Source organism: Pelodiscus sinensis, chromosome 17 (genome assembly GCF_049634645.1).
Source record: "Pelodiscus sinensis isolate JC-2024 chromosome 17, ASM4963464v1, whole genome shotgun sequence".
Classification (NCBI taxonomy): Eukaryota; Metazoa; Chordata; order Testudines; family Trionychidae; genus Pelodiscus; species Pelodiscus sinensis.
Window position 1 is genome coordinate 39,564,615 of NC_134727.1, and position 25,657 is coordinate 39,590,271.

The window sequence follows — 25,657 nt, forward strand, 5'->3', positions numbered from 1 at the left end:
AATGTCACCCACAATTAAAGCAGTTTTAAATCTACAGACAATGACTAAGATCTAGGAATATGAAAGGTCCAACTGAATCTAAGTTTGCTTCTTGCAAGCTGAATTACACATGCAAAAATAAAAACCACAAGGCCTACCCTGGAAAAGAAAATGTGGAAAAACTGGAAAAATTAAAAGATGAAGTGAATTAAGATTGAGGGCAAATTAAATGCTTAAATCAGTCAAAATGATTCACCGTGTTAGTTTTTGTACAATACAGAATCTGGACAAGTGCAAATATTCCTTCTGATCAAACGGCTAAATGCTAGTCTCCAGCTGCCTGTATTCTTTTCTCCATTGTATATGTATCTAGATTACATTTAAAAAGTGCTCAAGGCCAGATCTTCACTCCGCAGAACTCTACTGCTGCTGCAGATAAATCTTCCAGAGTTCAACTTAGCAAGCGTCGTTAAGATTTGTTAAATCAAACTCAGAGGGCACCCCTGCTGGTGTCTAATACTCTTGCAAGGAGTAAAGGAAGCGGACAGAAATATTTGCTCCTGTCGGTCTCTTGCTATGAGGATGCCGCCAAGCTTGGCTTAAGGTAAACTGACTCCAGCTATGTGTTGTGTGTGGCTAGAGTTGCGTATCTTAAGCCAAGCTGCTGGGTCTAGTGAAGACCTGGCTTAATTAAGTGTCTACTAAATCAAGTAATCAATAGTGCTCTCCATCGCAGGAAGCAGAGAAAGTGCTAGGGAGTACATCAATGTACACTGAATGTGCAATTTTTCTGTATTTCAAAGTACATCATGTTTCCTTATGAGTTATAAGCATTCTAAATGCTGATAAGCACCTTAAAAACCTGGCCTGTTGTACCAAAACGTAGACTAAGACAACAACAAAAAAACGGGTTGTATGTGGGTATTAAAAAAAATGTTTCCCAATATAAAGCTTATCTAAATTTCCAGAACTGTGATGCCTAACAGCACTGTTAAAAAAACATGGGCTAGTTTGATTAAAATGACCTGTTCATGTTTTTTAAACAAACAAAATAACCCAAACTGATATATTTTAGATACTTTAGAAAAGCAAAACCAATCTTAAAACTATTTCCCACACAAAATCCTATGGGATCCCTGCAAAAAAAATCAATTTTCTATGTAACAGACTATTCCTTTCTAACTGGAAGACCTGGCCCTAGATGTAAAGTTGCAGCCTGAAGGGGTCTCTCTGTGCTGGCATTTTAAGCTTATGCAAATGCTTGTAAACATTTCAACATAGTGATAAATGAAGTGATGCTAATTATAGATCCTTTAGTATAAAAACAAATACATTTTAATGAGACGACATGGGTTCAGATTTGGAAGTCTGATGAAAAGAGCTGAAGAGAATATGGAGAAGGAATTCAATTTTCCACTGATCATATGGGGTTTGGGGTTCTCTTTGGAGAGAAATAAACAAGAGCTAACCCAGACAGAAAGATAAGAGACAACTATGAAGAAAGTCCAGTGCCAGGCCCATGAGTGTTCTACAAGACAAGGGGTTTACCAGAGTCTCCAGCAGGTAGCATAAGTCCAAAGGAATATATATTATCCTACAGCACGGGGGAACTTCCTATCTACATAACTTATTTGGGTGGTGGAAAAGGGAGGAGATCCTTGCCTCTGCTATGGAGACAGTTAGCCCACCGGCACTTCCATGAACCCACAATGGTGAGGAGGCTTATGCACACAGTGGATTATGCAGAGCAAGTCTCCATGAAATCCACAAGTCACACTACACAGGAGCGCTCAGAAGTTGCGAGCACAAGGGCTGGACTTGCCCCTTAGGGGAAAATCATCCTGATCTCTAGTAATGCCAGGGAGGAGATGAGCAGAATGATGGTTTGGATGCAACACGTTGGACTACACCGAAGAGATGCATATTTAGATGCATGCTGAGACCCCTGTTTCTCACTGGGGAGGGGAGAATGGAGGTGGTCCAGGGTGGCGTGGTGCAAAGAGAAGTGCCTTACACTGCATAGGAGTGATCACCCTAGCAAGGCTGACAGAGGGGTCTCAAACTCTGGAGAGAACAATGTCCAATCCTCCTAAAAAGTAGAAAAGTCGCTGCATGCCCACTAAAGCCTCAATCCTGCAAATATTCACGCACACCAGTCATCCCACCGAATTCAGCATGGCAAACGAAGCATGTGCTCAGTCCCACAGCATTCAGTGGCACTGCTTGCATAGACAGTGTTTCTCAAAGTGGGCCGCAGGCTTGGGTTGGGAAAGTCACTGGTGGGACCGTGCTGCTTTGTTTACCAAAAGGGTCTGCAGCCATGAAGCTTTGCAGTTCCCATTGGCTCCACTTCACTGTTTCCAGCCAAAGGGCACCAGGGAAATGGAGCAGCCCAGGCTGCTGCTTCTTGTGGCTCCGGACCCTTTGTTTCTCTCAAGTGGTGTGGGCCTGCTAGCGGCTTGCCCAAACTGGGCCCATGCCCCACTTTGAGAAACACTGAGTCAGAATTACTCTTGCGTGAATGCATTTAGGAAAGGGGAACATTCACATTATCACAATTCAAAGTATGGCAAAAAAGGCCAGGTGTGAGCTATATCAATGCCTAAATCATAGGCAAACCCTTAGGGGATGTAAAATCCCAGTTAAGAAGTTAACTAGTATCCTGAAAGCTGGTGGCCACTCCAGCCTGGCCAGACCGCCTGTTAACCAGTTTCCAGTTAACACCCCTAATCAATGTGAATTCTAACAAGCTAGATTTTAGATAACCGCTCATGCAAAAGGCAACTTTCCAGGCTATAACAGACTCTGCAGGGCCTCTTGTACAGGAAAGAGGCAGAGCTATGAATGGTCATGTGAACTTAGTGGCATTTCTAGACCAGACTTATGCATTTAAATCTTAGACTACCCTTACAAACTGATTAGAGACAAAGCTAGCACCCCCCCCCCCCACCTCCACACACACACACCTTTTAAATTCATAGTTTTCTAAGTATCAATAGCAGCTGCTGCTCAGCCAAGGTTCTTTTAAGCTCCCCAAGCATCCTTTAAAACACTGAAAGGGTGACCTGCCTTCAGTTTTGCAAGGCACAGCGGGCCTGGTGGGCGCAATACAGCAGCACAACGCATATTCAGCTGCAAGTTTCCTAGTGTGTCAAGGCAACGTGAGTTTGGTGCTGACGCTGGGAAGCATGCTCCTTAGGAGCACATAGGAGCTGCAGATCAACGCATGCAATGAAAAATTACAGACCAGATGCAAAACCCTGAATTCCACTGGAGACGTAGATCAGCAAGCAGCACCACACCCCCATTAACAAGAACACACTGACCTGATGTGAATATCAAAATACATGTGTAGTCTAGGCTTGTATTCCAAGTATCCACGTAATGCTACATGTTGGTTGCTACAAGTCTGCTTGCGTACCATAAGGTACACATTGTTTTACTTCAACCACACACTCACCACCCCACTACATAAATCAAAAGCACTCAGCGAGGTCAGCTCGAGACCAGAGCAGGATGTCTAGGTCAATCCAATATTCAGCTATGAAGACATGAAAAAGTATTCACAATCTTCTTAAAAAATAATAATTAAAAAACCTACTTCTGGAAGCCCTGTATTTTCAAAATGCCTTGTTTTATTTGCTTAAACTTTCCATTAGGGATGTTAAAATGTGTAAATTTTGTAAATGTGTAACTGCTATAAGTTTCAGCAGTTACTAGGGATGTTAAATATAGTTCAATCAATAATTTGATGGATTTTCCATCGACTAGTCGATAAGCAGGGGAGCCACAGCAGGATTAATTCCCAGTCCCAGCAGTTAATACATTTAAAAGGGACAGCCACAGCAGGGGAGACCCAGTTTGAGCTGGGACAGCTGACTGTCCACTTGCTAAGGGTCCCCCCCCCCCCTTCCTTGCTAAGGGTCCCTCCCCCACCCCACCCCACTGAGCTTCTGATTTCAGAGGCTCCTAACATATTTAAAGGGCTAAGAGCAGCAGGGGGAGGGAAAGAGGGGGAACCCGGTGCCAGCTGGGAAACAGCTCTTACTACATTTCAAAAGCAGAGTTGCAGAGCCTGGAACTGGATGCTAGTTGGGAATCAGCTGATTCCCGGTTCAGGTCTGGTCTCCTCCACTCCCCCTGCGGAAACTATGCTTTTAAGCCAGCTCTTTCCACCTCCTGCTCCCACCCTTGCTGCATGCTGCTTCTACTAGAGGCGGCCGGGGAGAAGGGGGGGGGGAAGCGACTAGTCACTGAAATCCCTAGTGATTACACATTTACATGTGGGGGAGCAGGTGGAAGATGGTGCTCTTGAGGAGCCAGCTTTTAAGCTGGATCCATGCCAGCACTGCATTCCACCTGCTTCCCCGCCCTCCGCCTCTGTGCAAGGCAGCATTATCAGGGGAGGAGGGCAGGTAGCTCCATGGGAGTGGACACGTGGGGGAATGTGCACTGGCTCCTGCCTGCCCCCCCTTGCTGCCTCTGTATCAGAGGCAGGGGGAGGAGACCGTACATGCAGAGCACCAGCTTAAAAATCTGGCTCTCTGCATGCCACCAGCATCAGAGGCAGTAGTGGGGCCAGAGGGTGAGCTCTCCATGACCACTGTCTGCTGCTTTCCCCCGCCCCCTCCCCGGCTTCCTTGTACAAGGCGGGAGGGGAGGGGGCGGCTCCGTAGGAGCTGGCATTCCACGCATACCAGCTCCCCCTCCTTGCCTCCGGTAGAGAGGCAGTGTGGGATGGGAGCATGTAACTGTATATCGTGTAAATGGCTACATATTCACATTCCTACTTTCCATTAGACTTCTACTGTGGCAAAATATATGCCAATTTTCACCTAGATCAGTTAAGTATTGGATTCAGGGGATCACCATAAGCCATACAATAAATTAACTAAATGGGGATTTTAAATGAAGCTGCCACCAATACATTTTGGAAATATTTCATTTCTATTGAGATGTACCAGAAGGATATGAGCATTTATTAGCTGTCTAGGATCTGCTCAAACACTACTATTTTGTAATTACTTGCTCCTTGCAGTACATCTAACCCAAATCACTGGATGCAAATTGCTCTCATCTACCTGACCAACAAAGCACTCTACTCACCATATCTGAACCCTCCAACGCTGTCAGAAGAAACCCCGATGTATTTGTCTTTGTTCTTCTTTGCCTTTTTTCTCTCCTCACGAAGTCGATCATCATCCTGGGCAAACTCCACCATTTCTTTCACCTTCTGGCGTATGTTTATACCTTGGTCTTTACCATTCTCATCTGTACTTATTGGCAAAGTGGGGGGAAATTCAGAACCAGTAGTTAGTACTGAGCGTTGTCAAGCTAGCACAGTAAAAGTTATAAAATAAACAACAACGAGAAAAACCCAAAGTGCACTGAACCTGTCTAAAATAGGAGGTCAAAAATACTTTATTTCAATTGAAATTTCATCCTAAACTAAAGAATGCATTATTTTGATTAAGTGCCATTTTTATTTAGAAAAGTCTAACATTAGTCTTTAACGGAACAGCAATAAGTTTGAGTAAGAAGTAGACAGATTTAAACTATTCTCTTCACTCCTATTTTATTCCCATTTTAAGCAGCAGCACCAGGGTTTTTTTTTTTTTAGTGCAGTTTTTTAAACACTAATTGCTAGAATTCGGTCTCACTTCAAAACTGAATTTTTAAAGTGCTTTCAGCTAAAAACTAAAATTTGCTTCTCTCTCCAGCCTCTTTCACATTCAATACACACATTGGCCTTGCTGGCTTTGCACTGTAAATATTATTTGGTGGGAGGGAAAAAAAACCAGCTTCAAACAGATGTGTGTGTTTTGGAGCCCTAACCTTTTCTTCCCATATGATTAAAGCTATTCCTTTATGGACACCACAGGGGACCAGTCTCTAGTGCATATTTTAATATAAACCCGAACACTCATGTTGTGTTGGTTCTGTTGTTATTAGCCAGTCTTTTCTGCAAGTTCTTGTCTTCACTAATTAATACTCTAGGGTCCCACATCTTGGATTCTGCACTCTTCACACAACCGGCAACAGTCACATTCTAATTAGAGCAGGGAAGCTTCTAAGCTGGTTCAGGTGACTGACAACTCCAACTACTGTTTTAATTTGCTTATAAGATTTTTCTATTGCTCACCTACAAAGTGGTAATTTTCCAGGGAGCGCAAATCATAAATGTGTTCTCTGGCACTCGTAACAACACGCTCTGATCCATTCCTTATGAGGTAAGCTAGGAGCAGCAAAGACTATAAAAATACAAAGCACATTAAAATGATTGCATGAACAAAAGCTCTATCCGAATTTTTCTTAAATGCAATAAAAAAACTAAACCCTAAAATCCAAAAATTAGACAACAGCAAAATTTATTCCCCTTTTAAATAACTATTATATTGATTTGCCATTCATCAGATTCTCTTTTTTTCTTCCCTTTTAAGTATCACAAGAAAATTTAAATTGCATTTGTTCAGTAAAGACAAAGTAGACAGTGATGATTTAATACTAACCAATTCTCCAAGCAAATAAATCTTCATAAGAAAAAGATGATTATGGTAATTTAAAAAGCAAATTAACCCTGTTTTTTTAAAAAACCACACCCTTCCTTCAATCCCCCAATGTTTTTTTTATTTAAAAGTAATTTTTATGGTAACTTATTTATATTGCTCTCTACAGGAATGTGTTCACATATAACACTATTCTGGAGTAAACTGAAAGGAAACTTCAGGACAAAAAAATTGTAAAAGTTGAAAAAGTATTTAAAATTGTAAACTTCCTAAACCTCAGTAAATTCCATCTAGCTAGAGTCCTTTATGAAGCAGAGTCTACCAGTAAAGCGCATATTCAAAATGCCATATATTTAAACCGGATAGCTAATTCCAAGTAGTCTTTAAAACATTAAGTAGTACGAAATATTTACCCTATACTTCAGGGAAAACAATTACTACTAGTACAAAGAATTGAGCACCCCAAGAAAACAGTGTGCGCCTTAGAATTATTTTTATTATAATCTGAGGCTCAAACAGGAGACAATAGGATCTAAACCTTAAAATTTAAATATTTTATGTGCTATACCCACCCTTCTTTCAACACACTCTCTCTCTCTCTCTCTCTCTCTCTCATTTCGTTTTTTGGTTACATTGGAAGTACAGCATAACAATATTAAGGAAAAAGTTAATCTACTCTATACAAGTTATCCAAAGCCAAGAAAGCACTGAAAACCAGTTGAAGTTCTCTTCCCCAATAAGACAAAAGGCAAATAAAATATAAACTTCAAAATTAGTGAGGTAATTTGGTTTGTTTTGGAGGCAGAATGCTGATGCGCATTAACTTTTAAACTGTTAAAATAAAATTATTTCCAAGTTGTTCTAGCTAGACACAATATCTGTTAGAATGCTTTAAAAGAATTTGAAAAAGAATTTTTTAGTGAAGGGCATAAATGAAAATTATATTTCTTTTGAAATACAGACTGTAGATGTTATTCTGTTACACACTTGTTCAACAATAAAATAAGATTGCTATATTAAACAGCATTTTACATACCCCCCTATTGTTTTTAGAAAGCTCTGTACTGCAGAACAAATTTGACTTTTATAACAGAGCTAATAGTAATATCCGACAGGAAAAAACAAAAGTTTATTGCAACTATGGTTTCTTGATCATGCAAATATAGCATAGTTGAACACATACATGCACAACAGTGCATCAAGATACAAAACTAAAATTAATACCTTAGTGTTTGTTCTTCAATACACAGTAAGAGTAATAACATCCTAAAAATGCCTTTTATATGCACACACCTTATAAACTCTCCTCCAGTTCTTTTTATTATCTTTCAACATTCGAGTCCAAAGCATATTCATAAGTTCTGGAAACTGCTCATACATAAATGTAGCTCTAAGAGAATTAAACAAAAGGAGCAAAGCAATTATTTTTGTAAGAGTTTTCCATAATAGTTTGCTGCAATTTAATGTTGACAGTAGATGGCAGACTTGGTCTGAAACTACTGTAATTCCATCAAATCCCAAGTGAGGAGCTACCAACATTTCTTATTTATATAGATGTGCTTCACACACCACCATTTCAAACAAAGCAGAGTATCTATCATTGGGGGGTCGGGGTAAATCTATTCCCTTCAAAGCGATGATTTAAATGTCTACAATGGGGTGGGGAACCTAAGGCATGGGGACCGAATGCTGCCCCCCCACCCAGCTTGCCTGGATCCAGTCCCCAAAGCTCAGGGCTCCCCCCCAGCATTGGGGAGACCACACTGATGCCTCAGCGCTCCCTCCCCCCCCCCAATCAGTCGCCAATGGGGCTGGAGCATGCAAAATCTACTAGCCATTACATTTTGCTCTAATCTAAAAGCCCATTAGGCTCTGATTTATGAGAGGAATACAGGGAGTGTCTTTCTTTCTCAGTTGGGGGCCACGTCGGCACGGATTTGGGAGTGGGGAGGTTTCTGTTTTTCACTTGTGTGAGGCCCCTGACATAGTTCTGTGGGTCAGCGGCCCCCCAAATCTGAAAAAGATTCCTCACCCTTGGTCTACAACATTACAGTGGTGGTGCCCCTCATAGCTAGCTCACCATGCACTATCCAAGCTCTTCTCTGAAAGAAGAACTGAAATACAGGGCAAAAATGTAGCTTGTCATACTCCACTTAAAACCTTTAAAAAGTATTGAAGCCACTGGCCCCAAGCAGGATCTTTTTTATGCTGAAAACCACACAGAATATCTATTGTAAGATGGTGTATATTTTAAAAACAGACTAAGTATTACGGTGAGGTTTTTGATTCAGTGATTGATTTTTTTTTCCAGCATACAACCTTAACATTTAAATTTACAGTTTTTGTCACTTCCTTTCTATAAACCTGGCATCCCTCTTGGTTTGGCAGCAAATTTTACATTTCTGTATAAAGATGCATCTTTTTCTTCACTGCTGAGTCAAATTATCACTTACTTGGCAATCTCTCCCATGAGCTGCCCCGAAGGTCCCCATGGATCATCATTGGTTGCTTCTCGAACCTTAGACTCGATTTCTGAATAATTCATAACCACATTGGTGCTGCAAAGAAAAAAAATTAACACACACATGAAGATTAGCATCAAAACTGAGAAACACATGAAAACTTAATAATGACACTAGTGGATACCTTAATGAGATACCTCTACAGGGTGGGAAAGAAAACATCTTTAGTGCAGAAGCTACCCTGAGGACATTATACAACACATTTAAGTTATCTTTAAGAAGGTTTTACTATTCCATTAGTCTTCAAGAATACAGATGAGAGACTAGGGATTACATGAGAACTGGAATCAGTCCAGAAAAAAAAAAAAAAAAAAAAAAAGGCTTTTGGTCAACTTAAAACTGAAACAATCACTAGCATTTAAAAATAGTAGTTTCCACAGCTAGATCTAGCTTGCTTGCAGGCTTACATGTTGCACAATTATTTGCCAGTACTTCTATAACTCAATGAATAGAAGTGGATGTGTATTTTTTCAAACCATGTGCATTATAATGAAATCCAAACAATGTCAGTATCCCAGCAGGTGCTAGCAAAATTACAGAGATAGAAGTTGGAAAGAAGCGAGATGAGAAATTCACAGGAAAGTATGTTTTTTTAGTTTGAGCAGTTTTAATTTAGAAAATGGGAAGGAGAAAGGGAGAGAAACAACAGGGCTCCCTGTATGCCGATTAAAGGAATGAAAACAATATCAAGAGTTCAAGGACCCTCTACGGGAGTTCTTGCAAAAATGCAATATAGAAAGAGGAAATAGGATGTTTAAGAATCATCTATAAAACAGTCAAAGAATCTGCCTTCTTAATGAACAGCTGTTGCAGAAAAATGTTAATATTTAATTAAAAGCCTAATTTTAATGATTTCTTAAAAACAAATCCTAATATAATATAGAAGCAAGATGCTCTTGCTTTAACCTTACCAAAAGAGGGGCTTGATTTATTCCTTAACTTTATTCACGTGAAAAAGGACGCCAACTGCCATACTTTAAAATGTATTTTTTCAGACACTGTGCCAGCCAGTACGAAAACTGAATTTATACATAAGCACAGTTGCATCAGAAAAACATTGCACAACTAAAAAGATACACCTCTATCTATATTCTGCCTTCTTGCATTATTTCCCCACATGCTATTGTGCGTTTAAAACAGATTTGCAATACAGGTTGGACCTCGCTGGTCCAGCACCCTGGGGACCTGACTGGTCCCAGATGAGGGGATTTGCTGGACCATGGTAGGTCCCTCCCCTCGTGGCCGTGCTGCCATTGGGCTAGGGCTCCAGCCTGCCCCCGCTGCTGTCAGGGTGGGAGCTCCACAGCATGGGCCAGAGCTCCCTGGCTGCCGCTGGGGCTGGAGTTCCCTGGCTGCTGGGGCCAGAACTCCCCGCTATGCCATCTGTCCTTCCTCCCCTCCCCCCCACTCTCTTGGCTCCCAGCTAAATTGCTGGTGCCCCCTATGGCGCTACTGCCCCCCACCACCAGACCTCCCTTTTCCTGAGCTCTGTGGTCCAGGAACATCCATGGTCTATGCCTGATCAGGGAGCCCCAGTTAAGGGAGGTACAACCTGTAGTTGTGTTTATACCCCTTATAGAATAAAGTTTAGAAAAAACTATTAAATGCATAATTATACAACTGGCATCAGAAGCCGAGAAGTTGCTGCAACAGGATTATGGTCAACTTGTAGTCCACAGACTGTCTTGACAACCAACTGGAATTAAATGTGGAACCCGTCCAGTGGCCTAGGAATAATGCCCTGGTGGAGGTTTGAGTTCAATACTTTTAGTCACTTTCCTGTGTTCTCAGAATTTGGAAGGGCTAAAAAGCCCCACTGCTTTATAGTCACCCAACTGGGTGTTTAGAGAGAAGCATGAATGGGTTTTAAAGTGACACCCATGCAACTCTCTGTGCAGAAGGATGATGGAACTGGGAGTGTCAAGCAAAAGAGAAAGGAGAATTGAAAAGATCTTTTAAGACCCAGAAATGGGGACAGAGTAATAAAACCAGAGGGAGGACACCCAGACTTAATCATGAGTTTTCAATATTAGAATTCTTGCAATCAGATTCTGAAACATACTTTATTTGACTGTCTAAAGAAAGCATAACCTACATGGATGAATAAGTAATCAGCAAGCAAAACGACTATGATCTGGGTAAGAAAGCATGTCCAAACTCAGCAGCAGGTATGAACAATAGCAATTAGGGTTGCTTAAGTCACCGTTAAAAATGGCATTAAAAAAACCTACAAACTTCTGCTGTTTTGTTTGCTGTAGACATCCAGATGTAAGCTAGTACCATTTTCAATTCTCATGCATATGGAACATTTTCATTTATTTATTTAACTACAGGCTACAGAAGCTTTGCAGCTTTCAGCACACTAGTTTTCTTGTCCAATGCAAGGAAAACTTGTGGGTCAAAAGGGAAAGATTCTGTTTGTTTTTAATTAAACTTCACCAAGTTCTTGTTTGAAGGGATGCATGGAGAGGGGGAATGAATACAAGAAGTTTCCTGTATTTCAAATAAAGTTTAAAATTTGAAGAAAAAAACCCACAAAGAAACTTGTAGTAAAAACACGAGCATCAACTAAATAATTTCTCAAAGTACAGAGCAAACACAGTACTGGGGAAAAAAGTGTATTTAAAACCCACTAAAATAGGAAGACACGCTCCATTTCTAAAACCATCTTGCAGTAAAGTTATTGTTCTCAGCAAACTGGAGAAAGCTCTCAAATGCCAAGATGAGATCTAATGGCAAAAACATTCCACAACAGAATATCTTTAAGCCACATTTAATTCAGAAACAAATGTAAACTTAAAAAAAGTTGTATAGTTTGGCTTTGTTCCAGGCCTTTTAAAAATAGCTATTTCTAAAAAGGTGGAAATGTAGTTTTATTCTTCCTTTCCCATGTTTTCTATGGCCCTCATTCCATGCCCTACCCATGATTCCTGTGACCTTTGCAGCAAAAAATAATTTATGTCCAGATGTGAAGGGAAAAAGTGACTCGTATGATTGCCAAGACTTCCTGTGATTGATATACATTTAATATCCGAGGACACTTTCAGACGCCAGGGGGGGCTCTCTGATTAGTTTATACTGGGCAGCTTCCAGGGAATTGTGCTGACTTCATGGACAGATTCCTTTGCAAACAAATGGCTATACAATAGTTAAAATGGAAGGTATCCTAGTACTGAATGCTTAAAGCACACTATATGCTCCAAGATTCCCTTTGGATTTACACCAACTCATTAATTTAAAGCCTTCACAACTGAAATCTTATAACAAAGCCAGTTTTGACAAAGATAGAGATGTTAAATAAACGGAAGTAGTAGATTTAGCAATTAGGTCCAAAGTAAGGCATATGGAAAAAACAGACATTCATGATTACAAAACCTCTGCCACATTCCTTTCTGCTTACATGTTAGCTTTCTTATGATTGTCTTTTTAATTGTATAGGCAAGCGTCAGCTCCCACGGATCCATTTTAACCCCCCTACCCCCCATTTACTGTTCCAGCACCTTTTTCAAATAAGTGATGTCAGTTTAGCTTTGGTTATTTCTAGCCACAGAGAGGCACTGGCAACAAACAGAACAGGTTCAGAAAAAAAACCTACAGGGGCAGTGGAGTTTTCTTCATTTAAAACCTCTCAGCAACAGCTGGATTCTGTTTATACAAAAAGCTAAACATTTGCCATTTGAAGGTGGCAGCTCATGAGGCTCTAAAATTCTTTGGCAGTGGGAATGCCAGGGCACCTCATTACAATGTTTGGCTGGTCTCACTGTGGCTCAATGGGCGGATTCACAAAGATTAAATATTCCTCATGTTTTTTTTTAATTAACATCTAATTGGACAACCCAATAAACTAAAAAATGATGCCCTTACTGTGATTAAACATATCTAGTTTTAAAAGTGGTTTATAAGCTTCTGAAAAGGGGGAAAAATACTCTCTCAATTAGCTATATAGCAGTTTTGCAGATACTGCACATTTCTGAGCTATGGTTTCCTGTGATCTAGAACACTGTGATGTGGCTGTCATCAAGGCCCAAGTATTATGCCTTAAAATGAGTTAAACAGAAAATAGGGGAAGAGTTGGAGAGAAATATTATATGTGCTTCATTAGATTTCCCACTGCTTGTATTTTTTTGTGGGGGGACAGAGGTGGTACAGGAGAGAAAAGTCAGTTCTGTAACCACTCCTACAAGGATAACAGAAAGCCAAAAAACAATAAGCTCCACCCAAAATTTGTTGTGCAGAATATTTACAAAGTAATATCCATCCCCACTTAAATTATAGAGCACTCAAATCTTGTTGGCTTTCTGGAATAAAAGGAGGAAGAATCCTGAAATGCTGTTCAGAAGACAAACATACAAGGATTTCTTAAACCATATGACTGAAATATAGTTCATTTAAGTCATTTCTTGCAAATGTGTTACATTCCTTCAGACAATTGTACTTCACAAGACAAAACACAAAAACCAGAAAAAGAATTTCTCATGATACAGATGCTGAACACAACACAAACAAGTAGGCACAAGAAACACTGTGTACACAAGTAAATGAGAAGTATTTTGTGCACATGCATTTTGTGGCTGAGGCGAGAATAATATTTTGTGCTACTAATATTTTGAGTACTACAACGTTTCACAACACTGAACCACAATGAATAATCAAATCTCTATAATGCTCATCAGCTCTGAAGAATAGTGTATTAAAGAGAGCGAAGTGTATCATGGTCTCCTGAAAGTATTATACCATTAAAAACCCCATAAAATAAACACTGAAAAGGAACACTCCTTAAGCTTACAAAAAACAAAAACAAAAAACCAAAAAAAACACTTTAATGCCAGGAAAAATCAGTTCTATTTTGTGTTTCCAGCCAAAACATTAGGGAAAACCATTTTAAATACTTTCAATGTTGCGAGGTGAAAGCTTGATGATTAATCATGTGGCTTTCATTATTCTGGATCACAGAACATCTTCCACAGATTCCTAGGCTGTACATGTACCCAAACTGGACCTCATCAGGGAGGTTTACCAGCCAGCTCTAGATTTTGCAAAGCAAATGTGGTTTTGAAGAATTACAAATACTGGAGTCTCTAGAAAATGACATGCACACATTGAAGGGTTGACAACACTATCAAACAAATTTCAGGATTATAAAATTAAGAGTCAGAAATGTCCAACTGACTCCCTCAACACCTACATTCAGAATCAAAGTGTATCAAAGTTTAATATCCTTAAATTATCAAGGAATACTGCTTTACAAATATTAGTATACAAAATCTGAAGTGGATAAAAGTTAAATGATTGTAGCACTCTAATCAGCATTTACTGGAGCTCGCAAATACAGTTCTTGCTACAGACAGAATCACTGTGCTGAATAAAACTGCACTCCATGTAACAATACTAGTAAAGTATTCTCTTAATTCAGTCCCCACTGTAGCACTGACAATTATTTCAAAGTAGCTAGAACAGCCAATATCAGGCAAGAACTCCAAATATGGGGCCAATCAAAAGAGGTGCAAGAAAAGAAACTATTCACATGCTAATAAGTGTATAGCTTGAATCTCTTTAGTCTGGCACCTTGGGGACATGACCGGTGCCAGACAGAGAATTTGCCGAACCACAGGAGGTCAGTATTGTCTAGCAGCATTAGCAACACTTCCACTGCTCACTGGGCTGTTAGACACTGAGGGGTCAATTAGAGCTAAACAGCACAGAACACTATGTGCCAGGACTGGGGGCTGTAAACAACTTCATGGGACTGCAGGAAACTTGGCCACGCCTATGATAAATGGACATCCGGCTCACTAACATCACGCCGGATCACAGATGTTGCCAGACCACAGAGGTTCAACCCGTAATGGGAAAGTGTAAAACATATCCACACAATTAAAACAGAACCCACTTTATACTGGTTAAGGGACCAAGCAGCATAACAAGAGTTATCCAAATTAGGTTTTTTGCACAACTGGAATACCTCACTAAGGGTGTGTCTAGACTACAGGGTTTTGTTGACAAAAGTGGACTATCCCTGTATCTACACTGCCACTGAATTCTGTCAGCATAACGTCGACAGAACTCAGCAGTTTTGTCGACGGCTGTAAGCCTCATTCTACGAGGAATAACACCTTTTGTCTACAGAGTTCTGTTGACAGAAGGCATTATTGCATCTACACTGTCATGTCGACAAAGCGGCTTGCTTTGTCAACAGAACTGGATGTAGTCTAGACGCTCTTTGTTGACAGTATTTGTCAACAAAACTTTCGTGGACAAAAGCCTGTAGTCTAGACGTACCCTTACAGCCTAGGGTAAGCGTAAGGCCACTCCATTAAAGAGCTATGAGAATTAGGACTCATTTTGATATAGGTGGTGTCAGCTAGGGCATAAATACAATTCTGGACACAAGACCCAGACTGGCTTTGCTAAAAGCTAAGTCAAAACTAGTGAGCACTAAAATAAATTGAAGTCATAGTGAAACAGAATATTATAATAGTTTCTTTATAGTGATGGAAAAAGGTATTTGATTGGACAGGGCAAGACTAATTAGAAACACTTCTCAAACCTTTGGGAAGCTATCCACTGTGCTGAGGGAGCAAGTAGTGAGAACAGGGAACCTGGCTACCCAGTTAAATTTTTTTAAATGCATGCTTCAAACCAATTATGATATCATGTATAAATGAACTCCTATGTGCACAATATTATGCCTTTAACTATTACTCCAAGGACCATACTGGATTATGCACCTTCTGTTTTCCCTTTTTTAATTTTACAACTGGGAACACTAAAATCCTAAAAGCTGAAATGAGAAACTTTCTGCTTTTTTTACCACTATTAACAATTTGCAATGAAAGACCATTCCTCAAATATCTCCATTTGAAGAGTGAAGCTGAGTAAAATAAATTTTATATATATATATAATGTGTTTGTATTAAAGTTTTGTATAATGTATATCACTACTGAACAAACACCAAACTTTAACATGCGAAGGAATGATTCCAAACAAGAATTACCTCTTTGATGACGACTTAGGTTGGGTATTGGGAAACAAAAGGTCTATTACCGTAAAACATTACTTAGTACAGGGAAAAAGTTTTGCAAGAGATAACTGCAGTTATTAAAAATTAAGTAAGCAGGTTATAGAAATAAGAGCTATGAGTATATGCCTAATAGTCCGATCCTCAATCTATAGCTGCCATCTGCTGAACAGTCATACCTTTAAAAAACAATTTGAGATGATGAAAACTGAAGCGTTCACAAGTCTTATTTTGTTAGTGACTTATTCCCTTTTTATGAAGCAGTTCCCTCCAATACCTTCTAGCTGATCACTTCAGACAGAGTTTTCTTATTAAGTGGAGAACAAAATAAAACCTTTGATTGGGGCCAGGAAAACATGGCATGCATTCAAAGTTGATAATCTAGTGTCCTTCTCTTCTACATCAACAAATGATGATTTTTTGCACTCATAAAACCAAATTAAAATACATTACCAAACGTATGCTGTATTTTTCAGACTGGTCAACCATAAGATGTTAATAGCTGACACTACCTGAAGATGGATTTGAAAAAAAACCAATCCATCCTACAATAGGGGCAAAGACCACATTGCATCTGGCTCAGCAAGCAAGTAGTTGATTCTACTCTTCCTCCTGCATAGCTATATCAACCTGAGTATCAAGAAGGCTGGGTATGCATAAAAGCGTAGGAGTGTTTATTCATATAGTATGATGCCAGAAACAATTAACTCTTGAGCTAACCCTCTGAGCACATCCATTGTGGACTGGGAGTTTCCAGAAACATAAGCAGAGTGAGACTGAGCTTGGTGTTTATTTTAGTCACAGAATGCTGGAGACTCTCTCAAACTGATTTAAGCACTAACTACTTTCAGTGAATGTTACTGGGAGTTTCTCTAAACACTCAGTCTGGTGGAGATGGAACTTTGCTTGTGGTAAGAGACAGAAACCCAGTTTAATAGTTCAGTCCAGTCATTGGGATTTCTCTTACAAGCTTTGCTCAGTGATAGAAATGTAGCCGTGTTAGTCCAGTGTAGCTGAAACAAAAGACAGGACTATGTAGCACTTTAAAGACTAACAAGATGGTTTATTAGATGATGAGCTTTCGTGGGCCAAACCCACTTCCTCAGATCAAATGGTGGAAGAAAATTGTTACAACCATATATACCAAAGGATACAATTAAAAAAATGAACACATATGAACAGGACAAATCAAATCCCCCTTCTGTTCTGAAATTTGATTTGTCCTTTTCATATGTGTTCATTTTTTTAATTGTATCCTTTGGTATATATGGTTGTGACAATTTTCTTCCACCATTTGATCTGAGGAAGTGGGTCTGGCCCACGAAAGCTCATCATCTAATAAACCATCTTGTCAAGCTTTGCTCAGGCACCAAAGCAGTGACCTGTCCCCTGAATTCACACAAGCCATACAGCTGGAGGTTAAAAACTGTGTAACAGGTAAAATGAGGGGAGTTTTTTTAAAGGTGAGGTTATACTACACAACCTTTAGAAGTCAAACAGTGACAGCCACACTTTTCTACACTATATCACCAGGATGGACATTTATCACCATAACAGCGGACAAAGCAGCTCATATCTGCAACCAAGTGACAGATTTTGTGCTTAAAAAGAAGTCAGAATTGTTCTCTATAGGTTGCAGAGCTCCAGCCCTGGTTGTGCAGCTCTGGCCATTAGGGAATAGCAGGGCCAGTGGCATCTAGAGAGCCCTCAGTGGCTGGTGGTACAGCAGGGGCAGGCTGCAGCCCTAGCCCAGCAGCAGCACAAGCCGGGGAGGAGGGGGAGTAGGGGAAGGGGGGAGACATTCCCTGATCCAGCGAATCCCCTTGTTCGGGACCAGTCAAGTCCCAAAGGTGCTGGACCAGCGAGATCCAACCTGGAACATCTGAGGCTCATCCTCAAGTGCTACGTCAAACATCTGAGTAGATTAACACCTGTTTTGCTAATTAAAGATAGTTTAAGGCTACTCAGTCACATATTGCAGGAGAAAAAAAAAGGCGTATTTTAAAGAGTTATAAGTTTTCCTTTAATATGAACAACACAACCTTAATACTGTGTTCAGAAGTTGGTCTCTACCACTGATGGACGTAACATACAAATTTTCCAACTTGCTTATATAAAGGATATTTCCCACATTCCTACATAAGGTGCTCTTAACCTGCTTAGTCCATCTATAGTGTTTATAGTCAGTTTTTCAGAAAAATAATTTACCCAATACTTAGCCCACTGTGTCTGAAATATTTTCAATAGAGCATTTAAACCATCACATGAAAAACCTGAGCTCCTGAACCCCAGCACTGCTCATCAACCACTAGAGGTCAGCACAACACATGGGAAATATTAACATCCCAGAAGAGGAAAAGTGATCACACAGCTCTATTCATCTACTTCTGTTAGTAGATTATCATGGCACCATTTGTTCCAGCCAGACTGAGGAAAGACTTGATCACCCATCCAAAACAAGCTCCGGTGTCAGTAGTATACAGGGAACAAGACAAAGGTCCAGAAAAAAATACCTGAGAGCTGGGAAGAAAAGGTGCACTTCAGTCCTGGGATTTCATTGGCTTAATCTGTTACACTGGGTGGCACTGCCTTGGGAAGCTTAGTGCCCCAAATAGCTTGGCTCCCAAGGGATGCGCGGTCACATGCTCTCCCAGACACCCCCAGATCCAAGCTTATTGACTAGTTTTACAGAAAAAGGGAAGCCAACTGCACCTGGAACAAAACTTAAAAAATAAGAGAGTTGTCTTACGAATCCGACATGGGCTAGCGATCGTTCTGCTAGTCAGCAACCCCACTGCACACATGCACCACTTCCTCTCAGCTGGCCAACTCTCTTCACTTAGTTTGTTACGAAATGTGCATTGTGGATTTGAGATCTTAAAGATGCAACATATGGATGCCAACTACAATACCAGCAGTGTAAATTCAGCTGACAAACGTATGGGCATTTATATGTTAAAATGCCTCTCAAGACATCTTAGATTACACTGGGGTAACAGCCCAACACTAAGTGCTACCTGACCATTTAAAATTATCTACTTTTGAACAGCAGTTTAACATACTACAAGAACAGACAGCTAGAACACGATTACAAGGATCTGGGATGGAAGGGAACATGAACCAATCCCTCTCCCACAAGGGTTTTGCACTTGCTCAAAGTTTCACAGGCCGTGGAAGAGTGGAGGGCTATTTGGCCTAAACACTTAAGCATGGCCCTGTACTAACTAAATCATGACAGCAACTGTTTGAGCTGTCTGTAGCATTGCTCAGGTTACACAGATTCAGTGCCACTAAAGTCTGACCCACGTGCCCCTCCATAGCATTGGCCCAAATTTTAGCGTGTGGTACTATGACTTTGTACACAGCAAGTCTATTAGCATTCAGCGTAGGGGAGTTCAGCAAGTACTCAACTCCTAGCAGCACCAGTTTATGCATTGTGTAGGTAGGTTGGGAAGCTGACCAGCCAAGTGAGATCTCAGGTCCCTGGAGCAGGAGGGTGGATGAGTGAGGACCAGAACAGGATCTAGATTTTGAGGGCAGATGGAGAGCCAGAATTTGCTTCCTTCCTCCCCCCTGCCTTCCACTCTCCCCCCCCCAAAAAAATATCTGAATCGTGCCACTAATGACAGCAAGCAAGGATGTATATAAATGCTGGATATGATAAAAATTTGCTCTCTGGAACTCTCAATCGTTTTGAATTTTTTGACCAATGATACCATCTTCATTATGGCACAGTAAGAGTCTGAATAGTATTTCCATCTTTTCAAGTTAACAGTTTCATAATTTATGTGGCAGATGTGCAAGGCAAATTGCACAGAAACAGATAAGCCAAGAAAAACATCCTGATGTCCACAACTGAATTATGACTTGTGGGAGGAAGGAACAATAAAGCTATTTCCTGCGTCGTACAACTTTTGTTGTTAGAACAGTACCAAGTAAATAAGATAACCCATGATGCAGCAATCCCCTTGCAAACTTAAAAAGCATGAAGTCGTCAAGAAATGATCCTGCATGCTGCTATGATCACCCTAAAATGCTGTACCGAATGTACATTTTCTCTTCATAAACTACTTTTACTTCTCCTAAAATACATTTAAGTTACAGAATCATTCCATTTCCAGAACTGCTACAACTTATGTCAATACTGTGCAATAGGTAAAAGTATTTTTTTTCCTTTTTCAAAATGTTTTTAAAAACAGGAGGCTATTATTTAAGTAGTCACCCAATGAAAGCTGCATTAAAGGTCAAGTTTCCTATGTCAGAGAGAAGTCGCCTCCTTTTGGTGAAATTTTGAAAATGCTTTGGGGAAAAAAAGCCAAAACTATCTCCACAATTCAGTCTTTTTTGTCCACTGAAGTTGTCTGCAACCAACCGGTAACTGTTCACAATACAGAACGATAAATATATTTACGTATTTTGTATAAGGTATATAAGGTAGGAATTTCAAAAGCAACCAAATGACTCAGAAGCCACCCTGCTGAAAACTCAATCACACATGTACTTTTGAAAAATCCCACCCATAAGCTTTTCCCCACATTACAGATCACTGTGGAAGTATTTCCACCAACAGGAATGCGCTCTGCTTGTATTACTAACAGACCCATCCAAACCAGGGCTTTTACAGATACAGGTTGGATCTTTCTTCCAGCACTGTGGGGACCTGACTGGCCCTGAATGAAAGAATTTGCTGGACCAGGGATGGTCTCCTCCCACCAGCCCCAATCCCCATCGCCAGCCACTGGCAGGCTGCTCCAGCAAGCATCCTCCCCTGCCAACCTGGCTGGGCTGCTTACCCAGCTGCTGCTCCCTGGGCAGCACAGGCTGTGGATCCTATCACCGGACTCCGGCTCTGTGCTTCAGGGGGTTGCTGCAGGGCTCCGGCCCGGGGCTACCGCAGGGCTCAACTTCAGCCCCATGCTCCCAGAGGCCCATGATGCCCTGGCCCTGCCCTCCTGGGGGTGCCAAGAACTGCGGGCCCTGCGCCAACCTGTGCTGTGGGGGGACTCCAGCCTGGTCCTGCACTGCCGCAGGCTGCTGAAAGCTGCCACGGGGCTCCAGCCCCGGTCCTGCGCTGCCACTACTGGATATACTGTCAGTGGCTTCCTCTAATTACCACCATCTTCTATTCTAATTCAAGGTCTTTGGCCACTTCTATAAGAGGATAAAAGCTAACACATGCTCTCTCTTAACCTTTTAAAATAAGGCAGTTTGGGTATTTAAAAACACCAAGTACTTCAAAAGTTCTAAATCCAAGAATTCATATTTCCTTTTAAATAAAGGACACGACAGCAACATAGTAAATATAGATTAAGCGTTTCTCACAATGGGCTTATAATATTTAGATTGCATAGTATTCTCTCCTACAATGGTATAGTAACTGCACATTTTATGATAAGTCAAACATACCCTAAGAATGGAATTCAAATAAAAATGTAAACCAATTTCACAAACCATAGACTCATAGCTAAAGATCAGAAACAACACACAGCTACACACTAGAAAAGTAAACTTACACTCAAAAGAACAGAACAAAGGAAGTAGTCACGGAACTTCATATTGGGCAAATTTTCCCATCTCTCCCTACACCAATATACAGCTGTAATAAGCCAGATTTGTGTGTTTAGTACGCCAAGTTTCTTTTCATTTGTATGCTCACAAGGTTATGCAAATTACACAGACTATAATAAATACATACTCAAAAGATGTAAAAATGTAGTTGGGGTATCCTAGTAATTTTTGGCATATTGATTTCTGGTTCTCACAGTTACGATACATTTGGTAGCCAAAATGATTACACTTGCTGCTTACTGTGACCAGACCTCAGACTTCTAGATAAACAGGAGGACAAGTAAATAAAATGTTTCCTTTTGGGTAATGAACACACTAGCAATTAGATTAGTATTTTTAAACTAACTGTGTATGTGTATAAAGGATTTAGAAGTCTCATCCCCCCCCCCCCCCAGGAGATGAGACATGAGAGACTTTAGTCAGAAATTAAAGCAAACGTAGAAGGGGAAGTTACACTTCAGACATTCAATAGCACTGCTGCCTCATCAGTTAACAGACAGAATACTAAATTGTTAATGGAAGCCATTTTCCACAAGTACATTTCAGAATAAGAAATCAAAAGAGATTTTCGTAATTTTGAAGTGCTTGTTACAGGAATATAAATGAAAATAGCCACGGTTACAATGTCTTATATTCAGTTAAGACAGTCCGACTCTTGCCTTTTATGCAAAGAAAAATTTGGTCATTTGACTGTATGGCCTATAGCAGAAACAACACACTATTTGTGCAGACTAACGCAACAGTGTTCAAACATCTAAAACTGTATAGGGATGCAGCTGTGTTGAGCCATGTTGAACCTTGCACTAGAGCACAGCATAGATACTGCTGAGTCATAAAAGCAGGTAGATCCTGTTAGTTTCAACAAAGACTTAGAGGTATTGATGCAACTCTTTTGGCATGAGGAAACAAAGGTCTGGGTCAGAGAGCTCGTGCAGCAATAAAACTTGAGGGAAAAAAAAAATCTTTGAATGAGTGTTGTTACACCATTTAAACCCTTAGAAAAAAGCTAATCTGGACTACACAGTGAGCATGTGATTTATTCAGAGGAAGGTGAATGCCACACCTCTTTACAGAAGAGTCAAAGGTAGCAGCAAATCTTATCATGAATAATACACAAAAAAACATAACTTACAAAATATTAATACATTGTAGATACTATATTTACTATTACAGATGGATTATCTACAATTACTGATTTATTCTGCAATCAGTTGCTGCAGCAAACAGTTCTTAAAGGAAAAAGCACTGTGTCTGCAAGATAGATGCATAATACAAAGATTTCCTGTCAGCGAGTACTATTATAACTACCCCCTCTTTTAAACAGCCAAACTCATCCTTAGTTAAACAAAACATGTCTTGCTCCTAAGCACTGCTCTAGTCTACCCAAAGTGCAACTCAAAGTAACACCACTTTCAACCAGAGATTAACTTGGGCCCATTACATGCCACAAAATATGTTAATCACATGGAATATTATAGACTTTCACGTACTGTGAGTGCAATGGATATTGAATATGCAGATTGCACCAATACCACCTTTTGCCTTTTGGGATAAATGTGGCCAATCTTTGTTTGAGTGACATTCTGGCTGGCTACCCCTAGCTAGAGCACAAACTTCACCCAGAACTTCCACTATATTTTTTGACCAACAAACCCTCTACAAGCTCTCTCAATCATACTGAGTTTTCCTTTCCAGATGCTACCCATAGCAAAGTTAATATTTTATGCCTAACTCTGAAAGGCTTTCACCGAGACCAGAGGGTGCACTGTGCTCGGCACTGCACAAAAACATAGGAGTGTTGGCCTTGAAGACCTTTCCTACATAGACACAACAGGTAATGATCCTCATGTCAACCCCATTTTACAGATGGGGAATTAAAAGTACAGAGATATTATATGACTTCCCCCCCGCCCAGCTCACCCTCCCAAAAAAAGTCTCACAGAAAGTCTGTAGCAGAGGCAAGAATGGAGCCAGATCACTAGAGGCCGAGGCAGCCTTCCTGCTTAGCCAGTTCAGTTTACATCTGTGAGTCTGTTTGCTCAAAAATTCCTCCTAGTCGGTAAGAGCTAGGATCACCACATTCGGTATACAGCTTCCTTTGATCATAGAAAGGAAAGTAAGGGTTTGGGTGAGCCAGGAAAATGATGCACCTGGAATGGGATTCCTTCTCACACAAACATAGAAAAAAGGGACAATTGCCAGGCAGCTGAAAGGGGCTGCTCCAGCCCAGAGCCTCCTACCCCCCCCAGGCACCCTTTAGAGAGGCCAGGAGGGCTGAAGTTCCCCCGCCCCTGATTTGTACAAGCACACGGTTTGGTCAGGGAGCAAGGGGGAAATGCACAGTTTGCTGCATTCCTCACTCTGGCTGGGAAGCACAGGGGTGAGACAAGCCGTGCACTTTGCTCTTGTTTCCTGACAGGGACAAGAATGGGAAGAGCTAGCAGCCATGGTTTGAATCTCCCAGGGGTGGCAGGACAAGAAAGACACATCCTTTGGCTTCCCTGCTCAAACAGTCCCCTGCCCAGAACTCCTACTCACCTCCTAACCCTGACTCCTGCACCCCCTACACTAGGGATGTTGCATGTCGGTTAACTGACTAGTTGAGTAACCTGTGAATTCTTATCAGTTAGTTGACTATTCTATAGTCCCATGGGGCGGGGCTGGCAGCCAGTGCCCTCCGGCCCCACTCCCGAGGAGCCTCCTGCCACTCCGTGCAGGGTGCCAGGCGAGAGCTGGTCTGCAAGGAAAGCCAGTTTAAAAACCAGCTCCCTCGCAGACTGGCTGCCTGCTGCCCTGTGCTGCTGCCTCTGATAGAGAGGCAGCAGCGCAAGCTGGCAGCAGTCCCTGTCTGGGGAGGGAGGAGGGAAATGTGTGTAGTCTATAGCATTAACCTACATGCTTTTGCTTATCGGATAATGGGTTAATTGACTACACTACTACATCCCTTCCCTACACCCACAGCCCCTCAAAGACCACAGATTTTAAATCCCATTTAATTAGTTAACCAGCTAAACGTTAAGCTTAACCAAGTTCCAGATGGGCCAGACTAAAGCCGTCACCATGCCACTGGCTGGGAGTTAGCAGCCCCCTGCCCTACTTTCGTCCCTCTATTCCATCTGTCCCCCACCCACGCTGCATGCAGCTGTGATTTGGTGTTTGAAATATATGTGTAAACTAACGTGGGATGTACATTTTATTTGGACATGTTAAAGCATTTATTCTTTGTATAAGAATGACCTGATCAAGCTTCTTACATTTCCTTTATACGTCTGTCAAGTGTCTCAAAATGGGAGAAGAACTTATGTCGGATCCGCAGTTACTAACGGGGCTGTCTCCCTGGTCTCCAGCAGACCAGGGAGAAGAAGCAAAGCGGCGGAGCACGCGTCTGGGCTGTCCGCTGCCTGCGTGCTCCGCCGCTTTGCTTCTTCTCCCTGGTCTGCTGGAGACCAGGGAGACAGCCCCGTTCGTAACTGCGGATCCGACGTAAGTCGGATCCGCGTAACTTGGGGACTGCCTGTACTTCTGATGTCATTTTCCTCCTGCATAATTATATGCTATCACTTCAATACCCCTGAACCAAGCCCCACTGAAGACAAAGGGGCATCGTGTACATCAGCTTGCAAGATCAAGCAAAATTAGAGGTTTTTCGGGCTTGAAGAGCTACACAGAAAAGAATAAGGCTTTTGTCCCTAGAAAGACCATGAGATACAAGTGATAAAAATAATGGTTTCAAAAGGGCAGTGTTCAACACAGGCACTTTTTTATAATAAGAGACAGCAGCAGTAGGAATTACAAGAAGCTACATAAAAACAAAAAAGAATGAACTGAATGGCTGGAACCTTATTGCTTCATAGAACTGACAATACTAAACTAGGAGAAAGGATTTGTGGAAATCGGTGCAGGATTATTCCAAAATAACCAGCCACAAAGCAACTTTTCTTTTCAAGTTTATGAAATTAAGTGCAGAAACAGAAGTCTCCCTGTCAACTCTTTGCATTGCAAACAATATTGTACCAACGTGCTAATGTACTGAGATGATTTCTCTGTTAAAAAGTTATATTAA

At 41.0% G+C, this 25,657-nt stretch overlaps 1 protein-coding gene across 2 annotated transcripts in view; it reads right to left on the reverse strand.

Moving 5' to 3' along the window:
• CLINT1 (clathrin interactor 1) overlaps nucleotides 1–25,657 on the reverse strand; it is a 73,931-nt gene that overhangs the window by 28,192 nt on the left and 20,082 nt on the right. Inside the window, exons 1-5 of one of the 2 annotated variants that reach the window (XM_006138297.4) lie at nucleotides 9,132–9,150; nucleotides 8,939–9,043; nucleotides 7,779–7,875; nucleotides 6,122–6,230; nucleotides 5,086–5,250 (exon numbers count right to left, since the gene is read on the reverse strand). In XM_006138297.4, the coding sequence (XP_006138359.2) occupies nucleotides 5,086–5,250; nucleotides 6,122–6,230; nucleotides 7,779–7,875; nucleotides 8,939–9,030 (463 nt within the window). In that variant the 5' untranslated portion in view covers nucleotides 9,031–9,043; nucleotides 9,132–9,150. Of the gene's footprint in view, nucleotides 1–5,085; nucleotides 5,251–6,121; nucleotides 6,231–7,778; nucleotides 7,876–8,938; nucleotides 9,044–9,131; nucleotides 9,151–25,657 lie in introns of those variants that run through there. The other variant, XM_075900630.1, reaches the window with a different exon arrangement.